The sequence below is a fragment of the Anneissia japonica genome, unplaced genomic scaffold (assembly GCF_011630105.1).
Source record: "Anneissia japonica isolate Jap-2015-1 unplaced genomic scaffold, ASM1163010v1 scaffold275_len1219475_cov178, whole genome shotgun sequence".
NCBI classification, from domain to species: Eukaryota; Metazoa; Echinodermata; class Crinoidea; order Comatulida; family Comatulidae; genus Anneissia; species Anneissia japonica.
The window spans coordinates 1,009,852-1,032,650 of record NW_022752912.1 but is presented as its reverse complement, the minus strand read 5'-3'; the positions used below and the strand labels follow the sequence as shown (position 1 = coordinate 1,032,650).

Below are 22,799 nucleotides of genomic sequence, written 5' to 3'. Positions count from 1 at the left end.
ATATATATATATATATGCTATATTTATACATTTTATTCATGTGTCAAGAGACAATCATGTTTTTAATAATATAAATGATTGTTAATAGTTGACTAATACAAAAGAAAGAAAAAAAGTATATATGAAATTTCATAATGAAAGTGATTTCCTACAACATAAACTGTATTTTAGTATGAAACAAACTTGAAATAAAAGTAAAGACGTGTCACTGTGGTTTAATATTTTCACATTTAATTAGGTAATCACCAGGAATTATGAAATACAAACCCACAACAAGGAAACTTGTTTGACCTTGAAAATAAACATAGTATCATTATCATTACCATTTTAACTCAGGTGTATGCCAACACCATTCACAAAGAAGTTAGGTGAGATAATAATAATAATAACTTAATTGAAACATATACTTTTATAACAGTGGCACACACTATCAAGTGGTGCATTCACAATAAAACATTAAAAGACCACAGTACATTCGTACATTAAGACACAGTATAGTTAAAAATCGTACAATACATAAAATATAGTAAAATGACAATTTTTTTAAGTTGAACATTAAAAAGAGCATTTATATTTTTTTTTTAATTACTTGTTATGCAGAGAAATGTTTAAAATATTCGTTAAAAAGGCCATTATGCATACAAGTAATGAAAGAGTAAGTACTATTTAAATTTTTAGGTTCTTTGAAACAATAAGGATTAAAACAAGTTAAATGTTTTGAATTAAGCAATATCATAAATAAATGTTAAAATAGATAAAATACAAAATATAAAATTGATTAGAATTATTTTATCTATTTACATTCATTATAATTTCACATCTCATTATAATTTCACGTCTGAGGTTTAGGGTGGGCTTATACACTCGAACAAAAAAAAAATCAGTAGTAATGGCTGTGCTCAAAATTAATACCTAAGCTTGTCTATTAAAATCATTTAGAGAAATATGTTAACTGATTTTGAATTCATTAAAACTAAAAAGCCTTTTTATAAAGTGAAAGGAAAGCTAAATGGTGATTGATTCAGTAGATAAAAGTGAAAAAAAAAAAAAAAAAAAAAAACTTGTCCTGATTGCTTAACAGGGCAATGAGTGAGTCCAGATGGTTGTCAAATCCTTGAATTAATAAGTTTAAAGGTATTCAAATCAACATGGTGTGATACTGCAGAAAGATTTGTAGATTTATGGTAAAAACACTGTAAAAGTGATCAGTTTTTAAAAAAATCAGTGACGTTATGCTTGGAGACTTTGTCCTGTGTAATATTATGCTGGGTGTGTTGAGCTAAGATTTTGCAATAATATTTAATATTTGAATTGCCATACTTTGAATATTGAAAGATCTTTCTTTATTGAGCAAATATATTTATTAAAATTTGTAGGTATCACAGGATGAAAGTGTTAGTCCCAATAAAAAATTAAAAAAAAGTTTATCACCCTTGTGCACACGTCTTCTATAGTACTGAAAATTTTTTTTTTTTTTTTTAGATAGGGTGATAAACTAATAATAATATTTATAGGGCCTTATAAGATGTTGAATTGACTCATTGAAATATTCTTAATTATTGGTAATTATTGATTATACTGGTTAGATGCAGTGGAATTAATTATGCAAATAAAAATTTAAAAGAAAACCAAGCATTTAAAGTATACAAAGTATAATTATGTCTTGGTAAAAACAAAAAAAAAACACTATTTTGTTTTTCATTCCCATCTACTCCCTTTTGGCTGCTGTCTATTTAAAAAAAAATAAATGTCTGCATCCTTTGTGGATCAGACTCGGTGTTACCATTACCTAACAACTTGATCTGTTAAAGCTGATCACAAAAAAAGGTCTCCTTTTACTGAACAAAAAAAAAACACTTCAAACTAGAAACTAATTTGTGTTGTACTCCTTCATACAGTGCACTTTATGGGTATGTAAAATGGATTATTAATAAAAAAACAATTTCAGAGCCTACAATGCGAAACTGAATGTCAAGGTCATGGGTCATGCTTATGATGGGATGTTTGTTACGATAATCAACATTAACCTTTGCATGATAACATGGAAAGTACTGTAGCAGAGACCATACTCCTACTTGAGAACATACATACTTTGTACTTTGGTAATTATAACATGTAATTTGTGGTGTATGGTATTTACAAGGGTCTAATAATAATACATTATTATGTGAATTATACAAGGTAAAGTAAACAATACTGCAACTCATTCAATGGGCCAGTAGTTTATTTTACCTGTATTTAAACTATAAAACTGAGGTAGCCTTAATTGGCTTTCTGCATGTAGTATAAATAATTATAATAATAATAAATAACATTTTTATAGCGGAAAAGTCAGTTAATGTAGTTTCAAAGCGCTTTGAATTCCCAGTTCTGTAAACAATCAAATGAAAAGATGCATTTTGAGTTTTGTTTTGAAAATGCAGACAGATTTTGATGCGCGGATTTCATATGGAAGATAAATAATAAAAATATACTTTATTTAAACACGGAGACATTTGAATCACCCATGGATGTTTTTCATCAAGGCCGTGCAAGGCCATACATAATTAGAAAAGAAAATATTATTGAAAACAAAATGAGTTAAAGAAAACATAATATCTTAACTACCAGTGAAACTATTCCCCGCCGAACACCGACCCGGTACTTCTAAGTTTTGGGATGACAATGGAAAAAAATCAAAAATTTTTATGAAGACTTTGCTTGAAAATATGGAGATTGGAAGAACATTTAAGTTCATTGGAAAGGTCATTCCAAAGCTGTTCCAGAATTATTGTATGGCTACAGTAAAAATTAAACATAGGACGATATTTAATTCTTAACTTTTTTGGTCCGTGATACAGTACTTTAATAAATCGGACACTCTTTATTAGGTACTTGAAATATTATAGTTAGTCCTAAGTAGACCTAATATTAAGAGCTAAAACTAAACCAGTGTACTTAAAAAAGCATAAAGTGTGTAAACGAACCATAGAATTAAGTATGAAAACATTGTACATTACAATTACTACAAAAGTTTATAAATATATTGTAAAGAATTATATAAGTAAAGAAAGAAAACTATGTGTGGTAGCAAAATCATATAACCATTGAACTGAAAAAAAATTTAAATCTCTAAAGGGCTTTGCAATGCGTCGAAATTTAAACATTATTACATTATTAAAATTAATGTAAATATCAATAATAATATGGTTAATATTACACTTTAAACAGGATTACTGACCTTGGGATAAATGGTGACCTGAAATTTGATTTTCCCTGAACTACAACTTGCAATCGATGGCAGGAAGTTATATTGTTTGTGGAGAGGAGGATTTTTTCCTGTTGCATAATAAATTTCTACATAACATGAACCAATATTATCAGAACCAAAGGCATCAGTACATTAATCCATTAACCGTTGAGGCTTGTTTGATGAGGTTCATGACTTTAACGTTGTTATTCTGAGAATTTTTACCTAAAAATCACTTGGAAAAATGTAATTATATAATGTAATATTTCATATTTGTAATCAATGTACTCATTTTATAATATACTGATTTTTTAATAACAACAATTTCAGCTGTATAGCTGCTTGTTTTAACTGTATTTTTATACCGGAATAAATAAATAAATAAATAAATTACATTTACAGTAATCATTGATATTTTATCTTTTTTTCCCAATGTTTACATTGCAGTTAAAAAATACAGAAATTGTCTACTGTATATTATTTTGTTTGTCCTACTTTAGCTTAAGCTAATTAATTGGGATAGCTTGGGCCTAACCAAGAGGCTAGATGGTTCGCGATATGGACTTTTTTAGGAGTAGGTTGGTGACCGGACAGGTATGTAGGCTGTACCTCAAATTTTGTGGTCAAAATTGGAGGCTGATTAATTATACGGACTGATTAACCAATTTAAGCAGGGTTATGCTAGTTTATGATTTTAGAATTCACCTCTAATAAATGCCCTCCTCTTTGAAATAATGCAATACCCCGTAGGTATTTATTAGGAACAATACGGTATAATAATAAATATAATAAATACAATACAGTGCCAATAATTCACAAAAATAATAATAATATAATAAAACTAACAAATGACAATGAAAGTAAAATGGAAAACTGTCAAAAAATGTTCAAAATATTGACAACCACTTTCGCTGTTATTGTGCATCATCTAAGGAGTTCAGTACCTGATATATTACTCTTATTGCATGGGTTACCTAAGGGCTTCCATACCTGATTTTTAACTCTCATTGCAGGAGTTACCTAAGGGCTTCCATACTGTACCTAATTGCTGATTTCACAGAGTTATGCAAGTTACTCTTACCAGCATGACATTAATAACAATAATATTTTGTGTCATACGATAGACTTAGTGTAATAACCACATGATCAGCTGACCATTTTATTGAGCCCTCTAATACATTTCACTTCAGCCTCAATATCATGTGTACTCTCCTAGGCATAGTTTATAGATGTACTGTTTGTTTGAAATGTATTTTTACATAAAGAGTGCATCAGGTCATACAGTATTCCAATTCCGGGATAGTTAGTAAACTATTTATCGTCACCCAGAGATAATGGATTTGTGGTGTTTTATATTATGTTTTTAATATTTTTATTTTCAGATATATTTTTACTGCTGTTTAGGATATATTGCTTCTATTTGATTTTGGACTTCTTAGTGGACTTAATAAAAGTTTAATTTTCCTTTATTACCACTGGGTATTATATGCTAGGCTCAGAAGGGTACGTCATTTTTATGCTGCCTTAGTCTTATTTTCAGTGTTGGAATGAAATTACTTTTATGAGCTTATCCATATTGTTAGGTCTCTTCAATATCTCCGTTTTAAACTTTTGCCGACATTCATCAAGATAGTAGCGCCAATGATTATTGAGTGGTGCCACTTGACTTGTGTGCTATAAATTGGAGAAACTGTGCTACACACAGAGATAAATATGTTTATGATGCTACTGTACGTCACTGTTTACTTTCATACTTTGATGACCATGATCTCAATAAAAACAATTGTATTTTACATTTATTATAAATGTAATAAAATGAAAATATAAATATTATTTCAACTAACATTTCCATTAAAAAGTTTGTTCTAGTATAAAAAAGATAACATATTTTACATTTAACAAACTGATTATGTGGTATGGTCAGTGCTCTGCAAACAGTCTTTATCTGAGGGTTCAAAAGTCATGACCTGATCATTTATGACCATTGATGCTCAACTACTGTATGTTTAATTCTGAGGCTAGGGGAGTACGGAGCTGTCATTCAGACCTTTGATCCTCTATGACCAAGCCTCTGAGGCTAGAGATTTGTGAGCTGACCGTTTAGGACCATTGATTATTCTTCAGGCCTGTAGACTCCTTCAAGTAGGTTTCCTATTACAGCCAACAGGCTAGGGTGAGACCTACAGTAGACACCCTGATGGGATGAAGTTATTGGGGATTGGGTATTTATTTGTTTTTATATTTATTTAGTTACACAACACATACACGAAGGATTGTCAATAGCGAATATTACTGTCCCATACACAAGACAAACATGATACACACACGATGATGTACAGAAGCTATTAATTTCAATATGAGGATTTGGGGAGTGGAGTTGTTCAACTCCATTCCTATTCTAATGTAGCATGATTTTCATCATCTTTTTGATAGTTTTGATACAAATAAATGGGTGGTTTTGTTTCTCACAGGGGGTTGGTTCACTTAAAAAAAAAACAAGGGGGGTTTGGCTGAATCACAGAAACCCATCTTTGTTGTCAGCCTGCTTTTGACCAAATCTTGTTATGAGGCTTGGTTAAGTGGAGGATTTAAACTTCAGGATTGGAAGGTGAGCATCTTGTCCAAGCCATAGCACCACTTTATTCCGTGGTATCTACCTATATCACTAACATCAGGATAAGATTCTCATTGTTACTTCCATCAAGTTCCTATTGACCTGGTAAGGGTGTAATAATCAAACACTACTAAAGCATTAACCCAACAAATGTGTGTGTTCTACTGCCAGTAATTGGATAAGTGGACTTTTGTACCTATATACAGTCTGTCCAGATAAAAACATTTTGCGATTGCATATCTAAAACTTAAGATACTATTTCTGTAGACATGGGAAATCATGTACAACATCCACATTATGATTTGCAGTGAAGAAGATTTTAGTTTGATTCATCTTTGCGTTATTCATACATTGAATGTACACCTGTTGAATCATGGAGGTATAAAATATCTCCATGGTTGAGTTAACAGGAGCTGTTATCAGCCAGTGTCGTATTCAACACAATAGTGACATAAAACGATTTGTATGTTTATTTACAGGTAGCGAATCATGTAAAATGCAAGACCTTGATTACGCATTGGATAACCGTAAGTTTGATTTGATACATTCTATATTCTTCAAAAACAAACGCAAATACGGTGCATCCTCTAAAACGAGACCCCTCTAATTGCAAGACCAAGAAATTGGCGTCCACTTTTTCAGGGAACCAAGTAACAATCTTCTATCTATTAGCAATAAGCTAACCCTTTATGTAGAGACTAAACCCCCAAGACCACCCCAGATTTTCAGTTCCCAAAGGAGGTCTTGAATGGAGAGGAAACTGTAAACATAAACGGATCAGATTAGATAAAAGAAGAGTTGCATAATGGTAGAACTTGCTCCACTTATATAGTCTGATTCTTATATAATATATTTTTATTTATCATGTTTGCATATTTTTCTTCTTTTTCATAGCCTCTTTATTCAATGACAATATGCATGATTTTGAGATGGGGACAAGTGCAGATAATTTGTCATACACAGAATCTACGTACCAGTGTATCAAGTGGCAGTCATATCAACCCTCTAAGTGGCATACGCTATGCGACGCCAATGGACAGAATGTGTATGTCGCACTTTATATATTATCCAATAGATCTAATGGATCTAACAGTAATAGTGTTCCTTTTTTTCTGTGCCTACTCCCTTAAATTTATATTATTTTATTTGAGAAATTTGGTGTTAACTGAAATTTGATGAGTTTTCTAGGTTTGACCACATGCCTTTTATCTATTAGGAAACCTTAATATTGCGTAGAATGTTGAACCAAAAAACTGAAGACATATATCTGACATTTGAAACCATAAAAGGTTAAAACAAGTCAAAAACATGTTTATCCAAAATAGAGTTAATTAGAATTTATTTGATCGTTTTAGGCTGCCGCCAGATTTTAGAGTCGAAGCTGACAAAGGTTTTAATTTCTCCGTTCCCGACGATTCGTTTGTTTGTCAGAAGAAAAATCACTTTCAAGTTACCGTCCACATTGGATTATTGGGGGCGCCCAAGTTTGTACGTACTACTAATGGGTTAAAACGCATTGACAGTTATTATATTCATTTGAACGGTGTAAAACTGGAGTCGATGGACTCGTATATACGCGTTGAACAATCGCAAGCTAACCGAAGTAAGAGGCCCTTTAATCCTGTCAAGTAAGTGTTGTTTAGAATGTATTTACTTGTTTACATATGTCATCATCATCATCATCATTATCATCATCATTATCATTATCATTATGTTCAATCTCAACACCACCATTATTGATCATCATAATAACATAATATCATCATCATATCAGCATCATCATCTGTATCTTTATCATCATAAGCATAACAATTAATAATTAGCATTATAATGGTCATCATCATTATTAGCATAATAATCTTTATCATCATTTAGCATAATACTAATCATCATTGTCATTATACTCATCATAATCATTAGCATGATAATCTTCATGATCATCATAAGGATCATCATCTTCATCGTCACTAAATCAGCATCATCTTCATTTATATCAATCATTGCTCATCAGCATTATATTCATTATTATTATTATTATTATTATTGTTATTGTTATTATTATCATCATCATCCTATAGTCACCAAAACCAGCATCATCACTTCCAATTTCTGTATAAAATTTACATGTTTTACTTGTTTTTGAAGGATTGACATTCCCGTAGATCAAGTTACTAAAGCAACTGTAGGTCGGTTACACTTTAGCGAAACAACTTCAAATAACATGCGCAAGAAAGGCAAGCCTAACCCTGATCAACGGTACTTCTTGTTGGTTGTGGGCATTCATGCTTACTGTGGATCAGAGACGTTCATGGTTGTAGCTCATGCTTCAGAGAAGATCATCGTTAGGGTAATTATTGATGAATTAGTGAATTAGGAAGATGTGTTGGGGTGGGGGGTGTTGATTTAATTATTGATGAGCTAGTGAATTAAGAAGACGTGGGGGGTGGGTGATTGATTTAAGAATATTTACAACCGACATAGCTAAATGTTCATGTCTTAGCTGTGCATAAAGACTATTCTAATAGCCAATTGTAGTGGCACTTTATCTTGGTGGTTAGATATATTACCTTCTAATCACCTACTGGAGGGCAAAAGGGTCCTAAATTTCAAATTTTAGCTTTACTATTTTGGAATTAATAAGATGACATTCCTATCGTCCCCATTTTGGATCTTCACTGGACAGAATTCTATGTTCACATGTATTTTTCTTTATTTTGGAGAGTGTACAATTTTTCCCTTAAACAATTTATATTAAATTTTAATTCTTTACCTTTTTATAACTAGGCATCTAACCCCGGACAGTTTGAAAACGACGTAGATGTTCCCTGGCAGAAAGGTCATACACCGGACTCTGTTTTCCATGCGGTAAATAATTTATTTGTTGTACATTCACAAATTTTTATTTCTCTTCCATTTTTAATATACATAATAACTTTGCAAAATTGAAATGTAAAACAAAATATTGTTGATCAAATAACATATTGCTTACTCCATAATTCTAAAGAGATTAAAAGAATTAAAAAAAAAATAGAATAAAGTCATGTTTTTTTCATCTACAGGGAAGAGTTGGTATAAATACTGATCGACCAAATGAGGCACTTGTTGTACACGGAAACCTTAAACTAACTGGCCAGATAATGCAACCCTCAGATAAGAGGGTCAAAGAAAACTTAAAAGAGGTAATTTAGTCTAACATATATATTAGCACTAATAATGTTAGTAAAAGCATTTAAATTGCACCATATGTCCAAGGAAATGAAAATGCATAAAAATACACATCATATTTTCCCACCTAGCAACAGCAAGTTCTCACTTTCCAACTACATAAGTATTTCCCTGTTTGGACTCTGCAGATATTTTTCTCCTGATTGAAGCAACTCAATCAAAATGTCAAGACATTCTCAACAAAATAACAGTTCTTTTCAGAACTGTCTATGTGGTGTACCTTACCTTACCTTACCTATCGTCTTCAGGCCGAATGGCCCATAAGGCTGAAGTACACTCTTTCCAACCCGCCCTGTCATTTGCAACATGTCTGGCTTCATTCCATGATTTCCATCCAAGACACTCTCTTTCCTTTTCAACAGTCCTCCGCCACGTTGTTTTAGGGCGACCAACTCTTCTTTTCCCTTCAGGTTTCCAAGTTAATTAACTTAACTTGGAATGTGGTGTACCAGAAGCATTTAATGTATTACACATCTTAAAATATTACACGTTTATAAAATTTTTGAAATACATTAATCATCAATATACATACACATTCGACAGTTGCTATTCACTTCATACCAGGTATGCATTTGTTCACCGAAGTGGGAAGAGGCAAATATTTTAGTGTTAATTTTAGTGCTTTTTTTTTTACCATAATCTTACTGGTAAGAGCTGTGTACCATTATAAACCCCAAGCAACTAAACAATGGTCTAGTGTTGCTCAAAAATGCTGTTGCTTCAATGTCCAAGGATTTGATACCTATCTTTCGTCTTCAAGGTTGATCCGAAACACCTGAAAAAGAACATTGAAAAAATGAAGATATACCAGTACAAATATAAAGATAAATTTGCTGAGGCGATGGGCCTACCGGAAGGCGAAAGGTGTGACACAGGTGTAATGGCACAGGAAGTTCAATCGGTAATGCCAGATGCGGTCAAGGAAACGGGCAATGTGACCCTTGCCGATGGACATGTTGTAGATAACTTTTTGGTAGTGAATAAAGACCACATTTTCATGGAAAATGTTGGCGCTGTGAAAGAACTATGTAGACTGACGGATAATCTTGAAACACGAATAGATGAACTGGAACGAATGAATCGTAAATTAGCCAAGTTGAAACGGCTTGACAGCATGAATTCCACCTCTAGTATAGGCACAATAAGGTATAGTATTGTTAGTATGGCTGCAACATGTTAAAAAACGTTTTGAAATTGGGGACGCAGATACTGTGAGCCAATTGTTTACATGCAAGTTTATATATACAGTAGAATCCTATTAAGGGGACACATTCGGGACCCAAAAAGTGTCCCCTTAGTAGGGTGTCCCTTGAATATGCATTGGCCATAGTGTTGGCCATAGGGTGTCCCAAATGATGGTTTCTACTGTATTATAAAATTATATCTTTATTTCCCATTCAGTCGCACTGCAAGCAATGTTTCCAAAATAAGCACACAACAAAGTTCACATCACAAGCATCGAGACAGGAGGAGGATGCGGACAAAGCACTCAACCCCACCCCCAGACGACACATGTTTATCTCCCAGATTCATGCAGTGGACAATAGTTGCCTTGGTTGTCATTATGCTTTTCTGGTAGGTCACCAACTGTTAAGATCACTTTCACAAAAATTCTAAAAAGTGTAATAAAAAAAAGTTATTTTCACTTACTCTATGAAAATGACATGACCTTTGACATTGTGGTATGTGCATTCATCATCTTCCTTTTTCAAGGAAAGGAATGCAAGATCATCCTGATGGATATATTAATTATAATTATTTAGGAATAATATAATTACCAATTGTACATATGGACAATGTACAAGAGAATTTGTTGGTGACGTCAAGAACAGAGGTAAAGAACAAATGATATGCTGAGTAAAAGTAATGAAACCATTGTAGTTGATTGTTTTCATATTTTTTACAATGTAAAATTTTAATGGAAATACTAATTTGTATATTTCAGTGTTGTTTGTATGGTGACACTATATGTGATGCAGGATCAGGATAAGTGAGTTTACTATGTTTTGTACTTTCGATGCTCTGCTGCAGTTGCTGCTGCTATTGCTGCTACAGTTGCTGATGTTACTACTGCTGCTGCTGATACCAATACTATTGCTGCTACTACTACTGCTACTATAATGCTTTTACTACTGCTGCTGCTGATACCAATACTATTGCTGCTACTACTATTGCTACTATAATGTTTTTACTACTGCTGCTGCTGATACCAATACTATTGCTGCTACTACTATTGCTACTATAATGCTTTTACTACTGCTGCTGCTGATACCAATACTATTGCTGCTACTACTATTGCTACTATAATGCTTTTACTACTGCTGCTGCTGACCGCAAATACTGATGGTCTTGCTGCTGCTGTTAATACTACTGCTGCTGATACCGATACTATTGCTACTACTGCTAATATTGCTACTGCTACTATTACTACTACTATACTGCTCCTACTGCTGCTGCTACAAATACTGATGTTCTTGCTACCGCAAATACTACTTCTGCTGTTACAACTGATATAGCACATGTTGCTATGGCTGCACTGCTGTTACTGCTACACTTACTGCTGCTCTGCTACTTCTGCAAGTGTTGCTGTTACTACTACTGCCACTTCTACAACTATTACACATGTTCCTGCTACCACTTCTACTACTAGTACTTTTGCTACTGATACTATATCTGCTACTATTGTTACTGCTATTCCTACCACAATGAGTAAAGGATGTGTTCTAAATATTGTACATTGCATTTTTTGTAGTGCTAATCTGAAATCTGAAAAACCGAACACACCAGTAGAAATGTCAAATTTCACAACAGCGATAACTACAACAAGCATTGCCAGTCCTACCATACCGTTCCGCACAGAACATGCCGCAAGTAAGTAGTTGTTTATCAAACCAGGGGGAAAAGAGTGCATCTAGTTTAATTGATTGTATAATTTTTATATACTGTGTGTTAATTACAAAATGTGAATTTAAGTTAATTAATCATAATTGTCTACATTTATCTCATTTTCAACAGCTCCTCAAAATTTGATGACATTTACCAGCCCTGTGGACACTAGGCCGAAGGTGACGCCACCGCCTATTTATTGTTGCAACAGAGCCCCGAACAAGATGTCAACAGTTCCGCAGATGGTTGCCATGAGCGAGAGCAACCCAGCTTCTTGTAAGTCATGTGATAATAGTAATTGTATGCGCAAAAGTGGCTTGCGACAGCGGCAGTAAAAATAGAACCAAACTAAACATGACGTAACTACGTGACAGAGCGACATGTCTCAGCATTGAATCATTGTAAATTATTCTGACCAATCTGTGATCACAGAACTAACTGTGCATTGATTATACTATGTGACAATGTTGTTGCTGTCTTGTGTCTCTGTTGTGTGCAAATGTGTAAATTGGTTTTTAATTCAAGAGTTATCCAATTACAAAAGAAAACCTTACCAGCTTGCAGAGGACATGATATTCTATATCAGTTTATAAACAGCATGATGTTAGTCGGTAGTAAACCATCTTTAGAAACAGCTTGATGCTACTCTGTAGTAAATTCTAACACTTTAGCAACAGCTCGATGCTACTCAGTTGTAAACCCTAACACTTTAGAAACAGCTTGATGCTACACTTTAGTAAGTCTTAACACTTTATAAACTGCATGATGTTACTCTGTAGTAAACCCTAACACTTCAGAAACAGCATGATGCTACATAGGTGGGTTCCTCAGAATGGCATCCTGATTGCCAAATTTGGCCTGCAAGTGATTTCAATATATCCTGTCAATTATTTTTAGCAACAAGCAAAATGGCCTGGCACAGCAGTAATATGCTGAGCATGATATGAATTTATTTTGGCTTGAATAGTTTTAACATATATAGTTTACAGTCATTAAACACCACTTTTAACAAATTGTATGTATGTAATATTTAATTAAATATATGTTATTTAATATTAGCTTTCAATGGAAACAATAAAATAATATCAAAATTAAACCTATAAAATAATAACTGCCGTTTACTTTGATTGAATCACAAAATTACACCTATAAAATAATAACTGTTGTGTACTTCGATTGAATCATAAAATTGATCGACATTCAGTACGAGTAACAGGATATTTAGTACTCAGATTAAGTATGGAGTAAAGCCATGGAAAAGTTGGGAAGTGCTGGCACGTTAAACAGAGATGGATCATATCCCAGTGCTAAGAAGCCAATGAATGATTGTGTCTGTTATGATTAGGATCATTATTAATTACAAAAACTCTTGCTGGTGTTTTGACCAATAGCAGCTATGCATTGCTATCACCATCTGTTTAAATTTGGATGATTATGTAGTTATTATGATGTTGATGATATTTATATAAATAAATAATTGTTAAATTGAAAGAAACCTTAAAATGTTCAGTACATATTTTGAATTACCCTTAAAAGTATCAAATAAGTTTAACAAGTTAAATAAGTCAAATAAGTTTAAATATTTTAATGTCTAATGACACACAGCTCATAACAATTAAGTGTTTGCTAAATTATAGATAATTAAAAATTCTTTAATTCAATTACCAGCCAAATTAAATATATAATATATAAGAATATTGGTATTTGTTTTATCTATACATCTGTTGGTGAAGAATATATTTTCTTGTAATAATGTTCAATAGTTAATATACAAAGTGAACAATTTAAGTATTAATTTTATTGTTCAAGTTTGCTATCAATCAGTACTGATATAAAATAACAAAATGCGTGAGAAATATTACTGCTACTAATAATAATATAGATTTATAATGCATTCATCCTCACACATATGGTGCTTCCTCACCCATTGGTGCTAAGGCAGGAAAAAATAATGATGAAAAATAACTAATTGAAAGAAAGAAAAAGTTTAAATGTAATGGCATGTTATTTTGAAAGCTCAAAAATATTTGTAATTCCTTGGCACTGATTGTGATGCTTACCTTTTGGCCTGATAACTTGGAAAACATTGATAAGGAACTAAAAGCAAGCATGTGCTTTGGCATGCGACATCATTTCATCTCCTCAAAAATCCATCATGCTTTGAAAAAGTCAGCATGGCCAATTTTCCTTGTAGATCTCAACCCAGAGACTTCTACATCCAGTCGGTTGATCAGTGTACACTTTGCTTCGACAGTTGAAGGAGTTCCTCCGTACACCATGTCGCAATCTGCCACGGAGGAAGATGGAAGCATTAGGCAAATGAGAAGACGCAGACGCCGGATGATCCGGTCCACAAGCATGGCTGCCACAAATATTGTTGGTGGTCAGTTTATTTTCATTTTTTATTTTAAAATACAGTAGTGATGGTGTGTAGCGGTTGTGATTTGGTCTCCAAGAATTATGGGTTCTAGTCCAAAGCTACCCATTTCATAAGTGATGAGTGATTATAAAGCACCATTAACATTTTGCACTTCCTGAGCTTTAAAATTAAATTTGGTTTGGGGGGGGGGGGGTGGGGAGCGTGTGAGTGAGAAAAAAACAACAAATGTTATAATCTGTTTTAAATTATGTACATAATATACTTAGCATTATAATATACTTACCAAACATTAGTATTTATGATAAGGATACTTATTAAATATGAAAGTTCAAAGTTCACAAACATGAATATGTATTATTATATGAATATTAATTTTTTTTTCTTTAGGTCTTGTTTCCAGTATTTATTTTGACGAACTGAATTTAACAAAGCATAAAAATCAAACGTAAGTTGTAGTTTTAAAAAATTATTTGAATTCATGTGTCAATTAAAAATACAGGTCTCCCATCCATTTAAAGACCACTTATGAAACTGCGCTTTTTATAGACTTTAGCAGCTTTGGTCTCTCATTAGATAATAAAGATGAAAGACATTTGTGAATATGGGACCACAGCAAAGTGGGCTTTTAATTAGAGGTGGTCTTTAATTGGAGGGGTCTTTAATTAGAGGGAGACCTGCACTTAACTAATAGGGGATTCCTAGATGCAAGTGTTTTCGCTGAAATAATATTTGTTGCAAATACAAGCCAAACCAGTCAATCGTCGCAAATACTGTTTTGGATATAATGGCCAAAGCATGCTGGAATGACAACATTTTGGAAATTTATTTTATTGCACTATATATCTATACATCAAGCTATGCTGTTATTTTCCCCATTTTCAATGTTAAAATAAACATGTTTAACAATTTGGTGATGTTTTCTGCCTAAGAAATGCCCGAAATTGTAAACTTTGAAGACTGATTTCTAAAATATTGTTCTTTAAACAGCTGTATGTTAAATTCCTTTAACTTCACAACAAAATGTCAGATTTGAATGATTCTTTTACCATTTTATAGCTCTCATTTTACCATTTAATCCTGTATTAATAAATAAAAGTCAATTTTTGCGATGAGTGACTGGTTTGGCTTGTCTTTGCCACATTTCATAAATGAATAAAGATGACAATAATACTCGCACTAAATGTATGGCACCCTATTCATATGACCCATGCTGTAAATTGATTGATTATTATTTTTATAATTAATTCCTATTACTAAAGGTAAAATTAAGTATACTACATTCATATTTTATCTACATTCATATTTTATTATAGTTGTATTTTCCTTAATTGAAGATACAAATGATTTTTGCTGCGAAGCAGCCAATTCATATTCTTGACAGCAATTTGACCTCTGAAAGGTCATTGTTTGTCAAAAAAAAAAGGCCTAAGACGACTGAAAAGCGGAGTTTCCTTCTTTCGTTCTGCCGGGTAAAATCAATTACTTTAGGCGACGTTTGTAGACTAACCTACACGTACCAACGTCCGCATGTCGCGACGCTCGAGTATTACTATTCAGCGTTTTTACTATATTTCTAGGTTTCTTATTTCTACGTTTAATCGGCCCATGTCTCAGCCACAATATTTTGAGGCCAATATTTTTATGAACCCAGTTAAACTTATTTACTAGCCTATTTCAGCGTGCTAATTATTTATAAATAATTTTGTTCGAAGAACATTTATATGCAGTTGTACTTCGCAGCACTTCACTTGCAATTTGCAATTTCTTGTTATGATTACTAATGGTTAACATTTGTTTCTTGTAGTGAGCCAGGAAACTTCTCTTGTAATACAGATGTTCCTGAACAGTTCCCCCTAACAAGTGGTATCTTGGAGATAAAGTAAGATACTTTAATTGATCATGATCTATCAGTTACTCAATCAATTAACCAATCAGTTTACCAGAACAGTTCCAAACACTCAATCATTATGTCAATCAAACAATTAGTCATTCAATCAGCTCATTAATCACTAGTCGGTTAATTAATCATTAATAATAGACCATTTAGTTTAATCAATCGTTTTTCCTTGTTTAGGCGAGTTTTTTTTTGTACCTTATTTAGCGAACCCGCCGACTGCAAATATTGATGATTTCAAATAAAAATAATTTTTTTTTTTTGGCCAATTAGCGCACCCACTGACAAGTAAAAGTGGAAATTTCAGAAAAAAATTAATTTTTCCTTTAATCTCCAAAGATAAGATATGTATATATTGCTTCCTAATTATATCAATTTGAAGCATTTAACCATCCTATTTTACATTCACCAATAAAATTTTATTTTTATTTTCCCCTCTGTCTGGATGATTTTGGCAAATCTATTTGCTAAATAAGAAAACCAAATTTTATTTTTATTTTTATTCCACCCTCCTCCTATAATCTTTAAAAAAATAAGTATGCGAAACAAGCATTAAAAAAAGTCTTGCCGTATGTAAAGCGCATTGAGATATTTGTGTATATGCGCTATATAAGCAGACTTACTTATCGTTTTTTGTTTTTGGTAATTTAATTGATTTTATTTTTGTATTTACAGTACTACTACAGACTGCCAGGTATTTTACTGTCCGAAATTCACAATGGAAGGTTTCCCTTGCAATAGTACTCACAATCCAGAACCACAGTTTGAAAAATCAACCCATTATAAGGTATATACAATTATCTATATAATAATTATTATGATGAAAGTTGAATAAAAGAGAAAAATTAATACATACTGTATTTATCAGCGAGACAAAAGCTGATCAGTGTAGTTAAGCCAGAAAAAGGAAAGAATGTTTATGAGGGATATGCTGTACTTACATCAGTTTTTGTTTGTCAGACGTAACAGTGACAGTTAACTGATGCTGTGCTCGTTTTAGATATATCTGATAAGACAAATCCTGTTTATTTCTATACCTTTGTGAAGCGATAGACAAAATTAGATATTATGCCAAACTTTACATGTCATCTAATTAAGCTGCATTCATTGGATCCAAACTGAAATTCGGACCGTGCTTCTGATGTGCTGAATTCTAGGGTCCCTACATATTGATTCAATTTTCTGATCGGTGTAGTAGGCCTTCCGGTCCAAAAATTTGGATTCAGTGTGAATGCATCTTAATGCTAGAACAGTACTTTAAAAGGACTAATAATTAAATGATAGCCTTAAATTCAACACTCATAACTAAAAATGAAGACGAAGAGAGATAATTGTTTTATTGTGTTATGACTATATATTGATTGACGCAAAGTGCCTTTTATAATGAGGCAAATGTTTTTGTTTTTTTAAAGTTAGTTTGTTCTGTAGATATTTTTTGTGTAAAAGTAGATATTTTATTTTCACTTTTGCAGAATTTTTCATGGCAGTTGCCTGTTGGATTTTATGCAAGTGTTTCATACAGATTCAGAATTACATCAAATATGACTGTAAGTGTATATGTGTATTTAAATTACCTAATTTACATAATTAAAATACATTACTAATATTAATAAATGGAGGAGGAAAGTTGGGAAAGAGTCAATTTTACAACAGTTATGAGTTAGTCATAGTTCTGTTCAGCAGAAAATTAATATTTTTTTTATAGCAGTGTTTAGGAGTCGTTCACAATTATCAACATTTTCACAAGGGTACAAACAGTACCCTAGGGGGGAAGGGGTAGACAAATTTGTACACTTTTACATATGCATAAAAATGTAGATTCAAAATAAAATGCATTATTTAAAATAATAGATTTTTGTGACCAATTATAATGCAAACATGAATATAATATACATTTTTAAATAACCAATTACAGTACTTTAGTTGACTTCACAAAAAAATGGAGAATGATCTTGCAAAATCAACACTTTGTATGTAAATTTTTAGAGGGGAGGGAGGAGGTACCGAAAAAAAATACTGTTTGTACACTGGTGAAATGTTGATAATTGTGAACGACCCCTTGTAACTCAGCAAGAATTGACAATAATAATAATTATAAGATTTCGGTAGAGCATGTGGCATGCTACAAATCTCAATTGGTGCTACTTGATTTTGAGAAGAACCGTTTAAATTGTAATGCCCGAAATTTTCGCTTAGTGTCTCTTCAGAAAAACATTGAGGCTTGCCATCCAAAAACCAGTGTACTCTCACTAAATATTAAACTGAGTAATTAACATAAAAATGTGGCTGTGTTTTATACTTTAGTACAGAGAAGCTGTAATACTTTAACTCATAACTTGGGCAATAGTAAAGTCAGTTTCAAAAATGACCCATCATTTTAAAGGTTATAATGTAGAAAATGTGAATATGTTAAAAAGTCAATTTTTTTTTTTTTAGACACTGATATTGTTTTTGGTATGGCAAGCCCCATATACATTTTAAAGGTTATAATGTAGAAAATGTGAATATGTTAAAAAGTCAATTTTTTTTTTTTAGACACTGATATTGTTTTTGGTATGGCAAGCCCCATATACATTCCAAACGGTTCTTCTCAATTAAGATTTGTAGCATATACCACTTGCTGTACCGAAAGCTTATAATTAATTATTAAAAAATTAAATTTATTGTTTTTGAATGAGTAAGTTTCTGTTTTTATTTTAATGGATGTGGGTTTTTTTTTCCAGATATAGTATAAATCCTAAAAATATCTTGTTAACATGTTTGTTCTTTGACCACTTTTTACCTAGGCTACTGAGAATGATACATGCGCTCTTTCTTCAAAAATCGTATTTGAGGAGTATAATCTCCACTTCAAACGGATCTTCCAGAAGTGCTCTTCAAATCAGTGAATGCATGTTACAGAGTTAATGCCCTAATTAACGTAATCGCAAAAAACCACCTGCATAAGAAGCTGACACAAATAGCAAGTGCGTTTGAGCGTTGAACAGCTAGTGTATCAGCCACAGAAGCTCTAGCTAGGACATTGTGGAGGTTTATGTCAAGTGATGATCAAGTTACAATTGCACTGGTTTTTAAAATGTGTATTATAACCAAGTTGTCTGTACCCAAAAGCATTGTAGTTGTCTTATGTTCTTTAGATTTATGTTATATTGTTGATACTGAATTATTATTTGATTATATATTTTATATTTGAATTGTAAAAATCTTATTTTAATCTTATCTTAATTTTAACGTTTGACGTTTATTTTTACATTCAGTTCCAAAATCATATTTGAACAGTGTAAGTAAATGTGTGAAGTTGTAAAAACATATCAATTATCTTTTTCAAGAGTTTTAATGTAGTGGTGTGACTCCAAAAGTTTGCAGACAGTGGTCTGAGGACCTCAATCTTGGGGGCCGCCTAGAAACTCGGTCAGGGTCTTGGAACAATGTTTTTTGTGAGTTGCATGGTAAAGATTTTATGGTTTAGAATGGCCAAAAATTGTGATTTAGACCACAATATTATGCGTTGTCAATCACTATAACTGTGTTTGGATTGGCAGTTTAATAATTTAGTCCGAAGACCTTTTCAAGGTGTCGGACAACAGGTTTAATACTTGTTTTTAGGAGGACGAATTTCTCGCTCCCCTGCTGCCACTCCCACTATGTTTTTTAATCATGGGATAGTGTGATTTATATTATGTTAAATATTTTATCATTAATAAAATGGATAATAATTTTCCTTAAGTTATGTATCAAGTTCAAAAGTAATAGAATCATGTACATAACACAATAATGTGATGCAATTTACAGTGGAGACATTAATCTTGACTAATTTGATTTTACTGTTTGACATTGCATGATATAAGTACTTATCTGTGTTGTTTGTATTGTTTGTCATATCCTTTGTATAGAGAATGTAAATAATCCAGAAAATTTAAAACAAAGGAAGATTAATTAAACTATAGTTAATCAAGGGAAGTGAATATGTAAATAAGTGTGACTCCTGGAGGTCAATAGTTTCTTATTATTTTGAAACTTTTATGGAAAAATAAAAAGACAAAAAAATGATAAGTTGAATATGTAAATAACATTTATGTGGAATGGAATTGAATTGTCCTTAAAGGTAATTCATTGTGTGTTGTGGGTGTTTGTGTGAAGGGAGGGGGTTAGGGAGTGGTGTATATGTGTGGGTGTGTGTGTGTGTGTGTATGCAAGATTGGATTAAATGTGAACTATTTGATAGTGCTTATTTGTATCTTTTTTCTACAATCTAGAGGGCCTTATTTCCAGGGGACCAACATACTCTTTTAAGTAAGACCCCAGCAAATCTATGCATAAATAATTCATCAGAATTGTACTTATTTTTATACATGTGAGAATTCTGTAGCAATAAAATACAGCAGTTGGGTGTCACCAATTGATGTACTTAAATAATTTTAAATGAATGTATGGGGGCACTGTTGCCATGCTTTTAGAGGACTCAAGTTTTCGACAAATATAAATAATAAGAATAATGTATGTCAGTAAATATAATTATAATAATTTAAGTATTCATTTAGATATGAATGTTACTAAATAATCTTGACAGAGCATTAGATAGTTGTATCAGTCATAAACAGATTGCATTTGACTTGGATAAGTATTCAAATTCATTACAGAAAATGTTCAGTAGAAAATCTTAAGGTATGTTTAATTGGTACGGCATTACAAACTTTACTCCCCTAAATACAAATTCGATTTGTGAGGTCACAACCTTTGAAGCATCACCTTGTTTAATTGTGTGTCAACAAATCCATTTTTAATTACTGTATTCTTTATAAGCATAATAGATATATGTGCATATGTACTATATATTTATATATGTTTTAAGTCTTATAAATAGTTCATGAATTACACATTCATGTTAAATAGACATTCTGTAATGCATTTCTCAATAAAGTTATATTTCTATTTACAGTGTGAGCTACAACCATCCAAAAATGTTGTTTCTTTGATATTTCAGTGACCTAGAATTATTTGCTGTTGTGGAAATGGGCATGGCCTATATTTAATGGGTGTTGCTGTTATGGGGCGTGTAGTCTATTTTTGAGGGAATTTTTTTGACTTCAGATGTTTGTAAGCTTTTGATTCGATACTATGGCAGCAGCACTGGAAATTGTAAGCATACATGAGTAGGCCAGTTTACCTATTACAGACAAAAATATTATAAATAGATATTAGCTTGAGCTTGATTGTAAGGATACAGATTGAAAATTATATTTTTGATAAATTAGATGGAGGCTGGTTTTGGAAAGTCACTCTAAAATAGTTGTTGGAAACAATTGAGAGTGAATATTTTTTTTAAACACTTTGAATATAGATTATTTTTGATGATCGAAGGGACGTGTGTATAATATACAAGCATACCATGTGAACTTTAGACTTTTTCCATGGAAAATACCACAATGTTTTCGAAATACATGGAGATTTCCTCAAATACAAAAAAAAAAATTCCCATTTTTAAATTTCTTGAAATATTGGTGAATATATTTACTTGTATTTCAATTGTACAGTTGTCACTTTGAAAGGCTGATTTTGGGTTTTTTTTCTCTATTTTTAGTTAAAATATTATTAAAATTCACTATTTTGTATAACCTGACTTTACTGAAAATTGAGAATGACTTGTGTATAGAAAAAAAACCTGTGAAGATAGAGAGGACATTCTGTTCAATTTTGACATAAGGTTTAATAAAGGCTTGACTCAAAGATCATTTATAACAAGTAATAATTTTGTCAACTTTTTGCTTTTGTTGATTTGTTGTTACTGGACATGAGCAAGGCATTGGATACAATAAGATCTTTCGAGTATACAAGAAGAGGACGAAATGCATATGATACCAATATTACTAAAACAGTGGCGGATTCCCCTCCCCCTTAAAAGAAAAAAAAAATGTAAAATTCAGAAAAATTGAAAATTATAATAAATTCAGGTCTGAACGTGGCATTTCCACCCATCTAGTGGGTGTGATAATCATAAGTTCTTACCTCCGCCCCAACCAATGCTGCTGAGGTGGTCTAGACTCCCTATCTGTGAAACTCCCTTCCTGGGCCCCCTCTATTTCGAATTCCTGGATTCGCCACTGTAAAAGATTAGAAATAACAGTGAGAAACAGAAGCACAACAGGGGACACATTCATTATCAACATAGGCTTAACCCAAGGCGATTGTCTGAACCCGGTTTTGTTCACCCAAAGCACATTTTTTCATTATTGACCAGCAATATGCAGACGATGTAGGATGGATAGCCACTTTTCTTTTACAGCAGGCAAGTTAAAACCAATACCAGAACAACTAAAAAAAGTAGATGAAAATAAAACAGAAGAATCCACAATTAAGAGAGATGGAAATGAGGACTTGAAGAAATTTAAAGCTTGGATCACTTACTTGAAACAAATGCAGACATGCTGTACTGGAGGATACACCTAGCTATAGCAGTATTTTATCAATATAAAAAGAAACTTGAAAGCAACAAGATAAATCGCAATACTTTTATCAGATTATGCATTCTCAACACACACTAACAGCGAGTACCAACCTGCCACTTAAGGAT

General features: G+C 32.3%; 1 protein-coding gene across 2 annotated transcripts in view; it reads left to right on the top strand.

Moving 5' to 3' along the window:
• The window catches only part of LOC117122405 (myelin regulatory factor-like), a 45,994-nt gene extending 24,020 nt beyond the window's left edge, over positions 1-21,974 (top strand). Inside the window, exons 6-22 of one of the 2 annotated variants that reach the window (XM_033267958.1) lie at positions 6,323-6,370; positions 6,738-6,888; positions 7,199-7,471; positions 7,989-8,190; positions 8,628-8,708; positions 8,903-9,022; positions 9,829-10,214; positions 10,470-10,643; positions 11,014-11,058; positions 11,821-11,939; positions 12,084-12,230; positions 14,209-14,337; positions 14,722-14,779; positions 16,139-16,213; positions 16,904-17,015; positions 17,701-17,775; positions 19,015-21,974. In XM_033267958.1, coding sequence (XP_033123849.1) covers positions 6,323-6,370; positions 6,738-6,888; positions 7,199-7,471; positions 7,989-8,190; positions 8,628-8,708; positions 8,903-9,022; positions 9,829-10,214; positions 10,470-10,643; positions 11,014-11,058; positions 11,821-11,939; positions 12,084-12,230; positions 14,209-14,337; positions 14,722-14,779; positions 16,139-16,213; positions 16,904-17,015; positions 17,701-17,775; positions 19,015-19,116 — 2,297 coding nt within the window. In that variant the 3' untranslated portion in view covers positions 19,117-21,974. Of the gene's footprint in view, positions 1-6,322; positions 6,371-6,737; positions 6,889-7,198; positions 7,472-7,988; positions 8,191-8,627; positions 8,709-8,902; positions 9,023-9,828; positions 10,215-10,469; positions 10,644-11,013; positions 11,059-11,820; positions 11,940-12,083; positions 12,231-14,148; positions 14,338-14,721; positions 14,780-16,138; positions 16,214-16,903; positions 17,016-17,700; positions 17,776-19,014 lie in introns of both variants that reach the window. The other variant, XM_033267957.1, reaches the window with a different exon arrangement.
• The last annotated feature ends 825 nt before the right edge of the window (positions 21,975-22,799 follow it).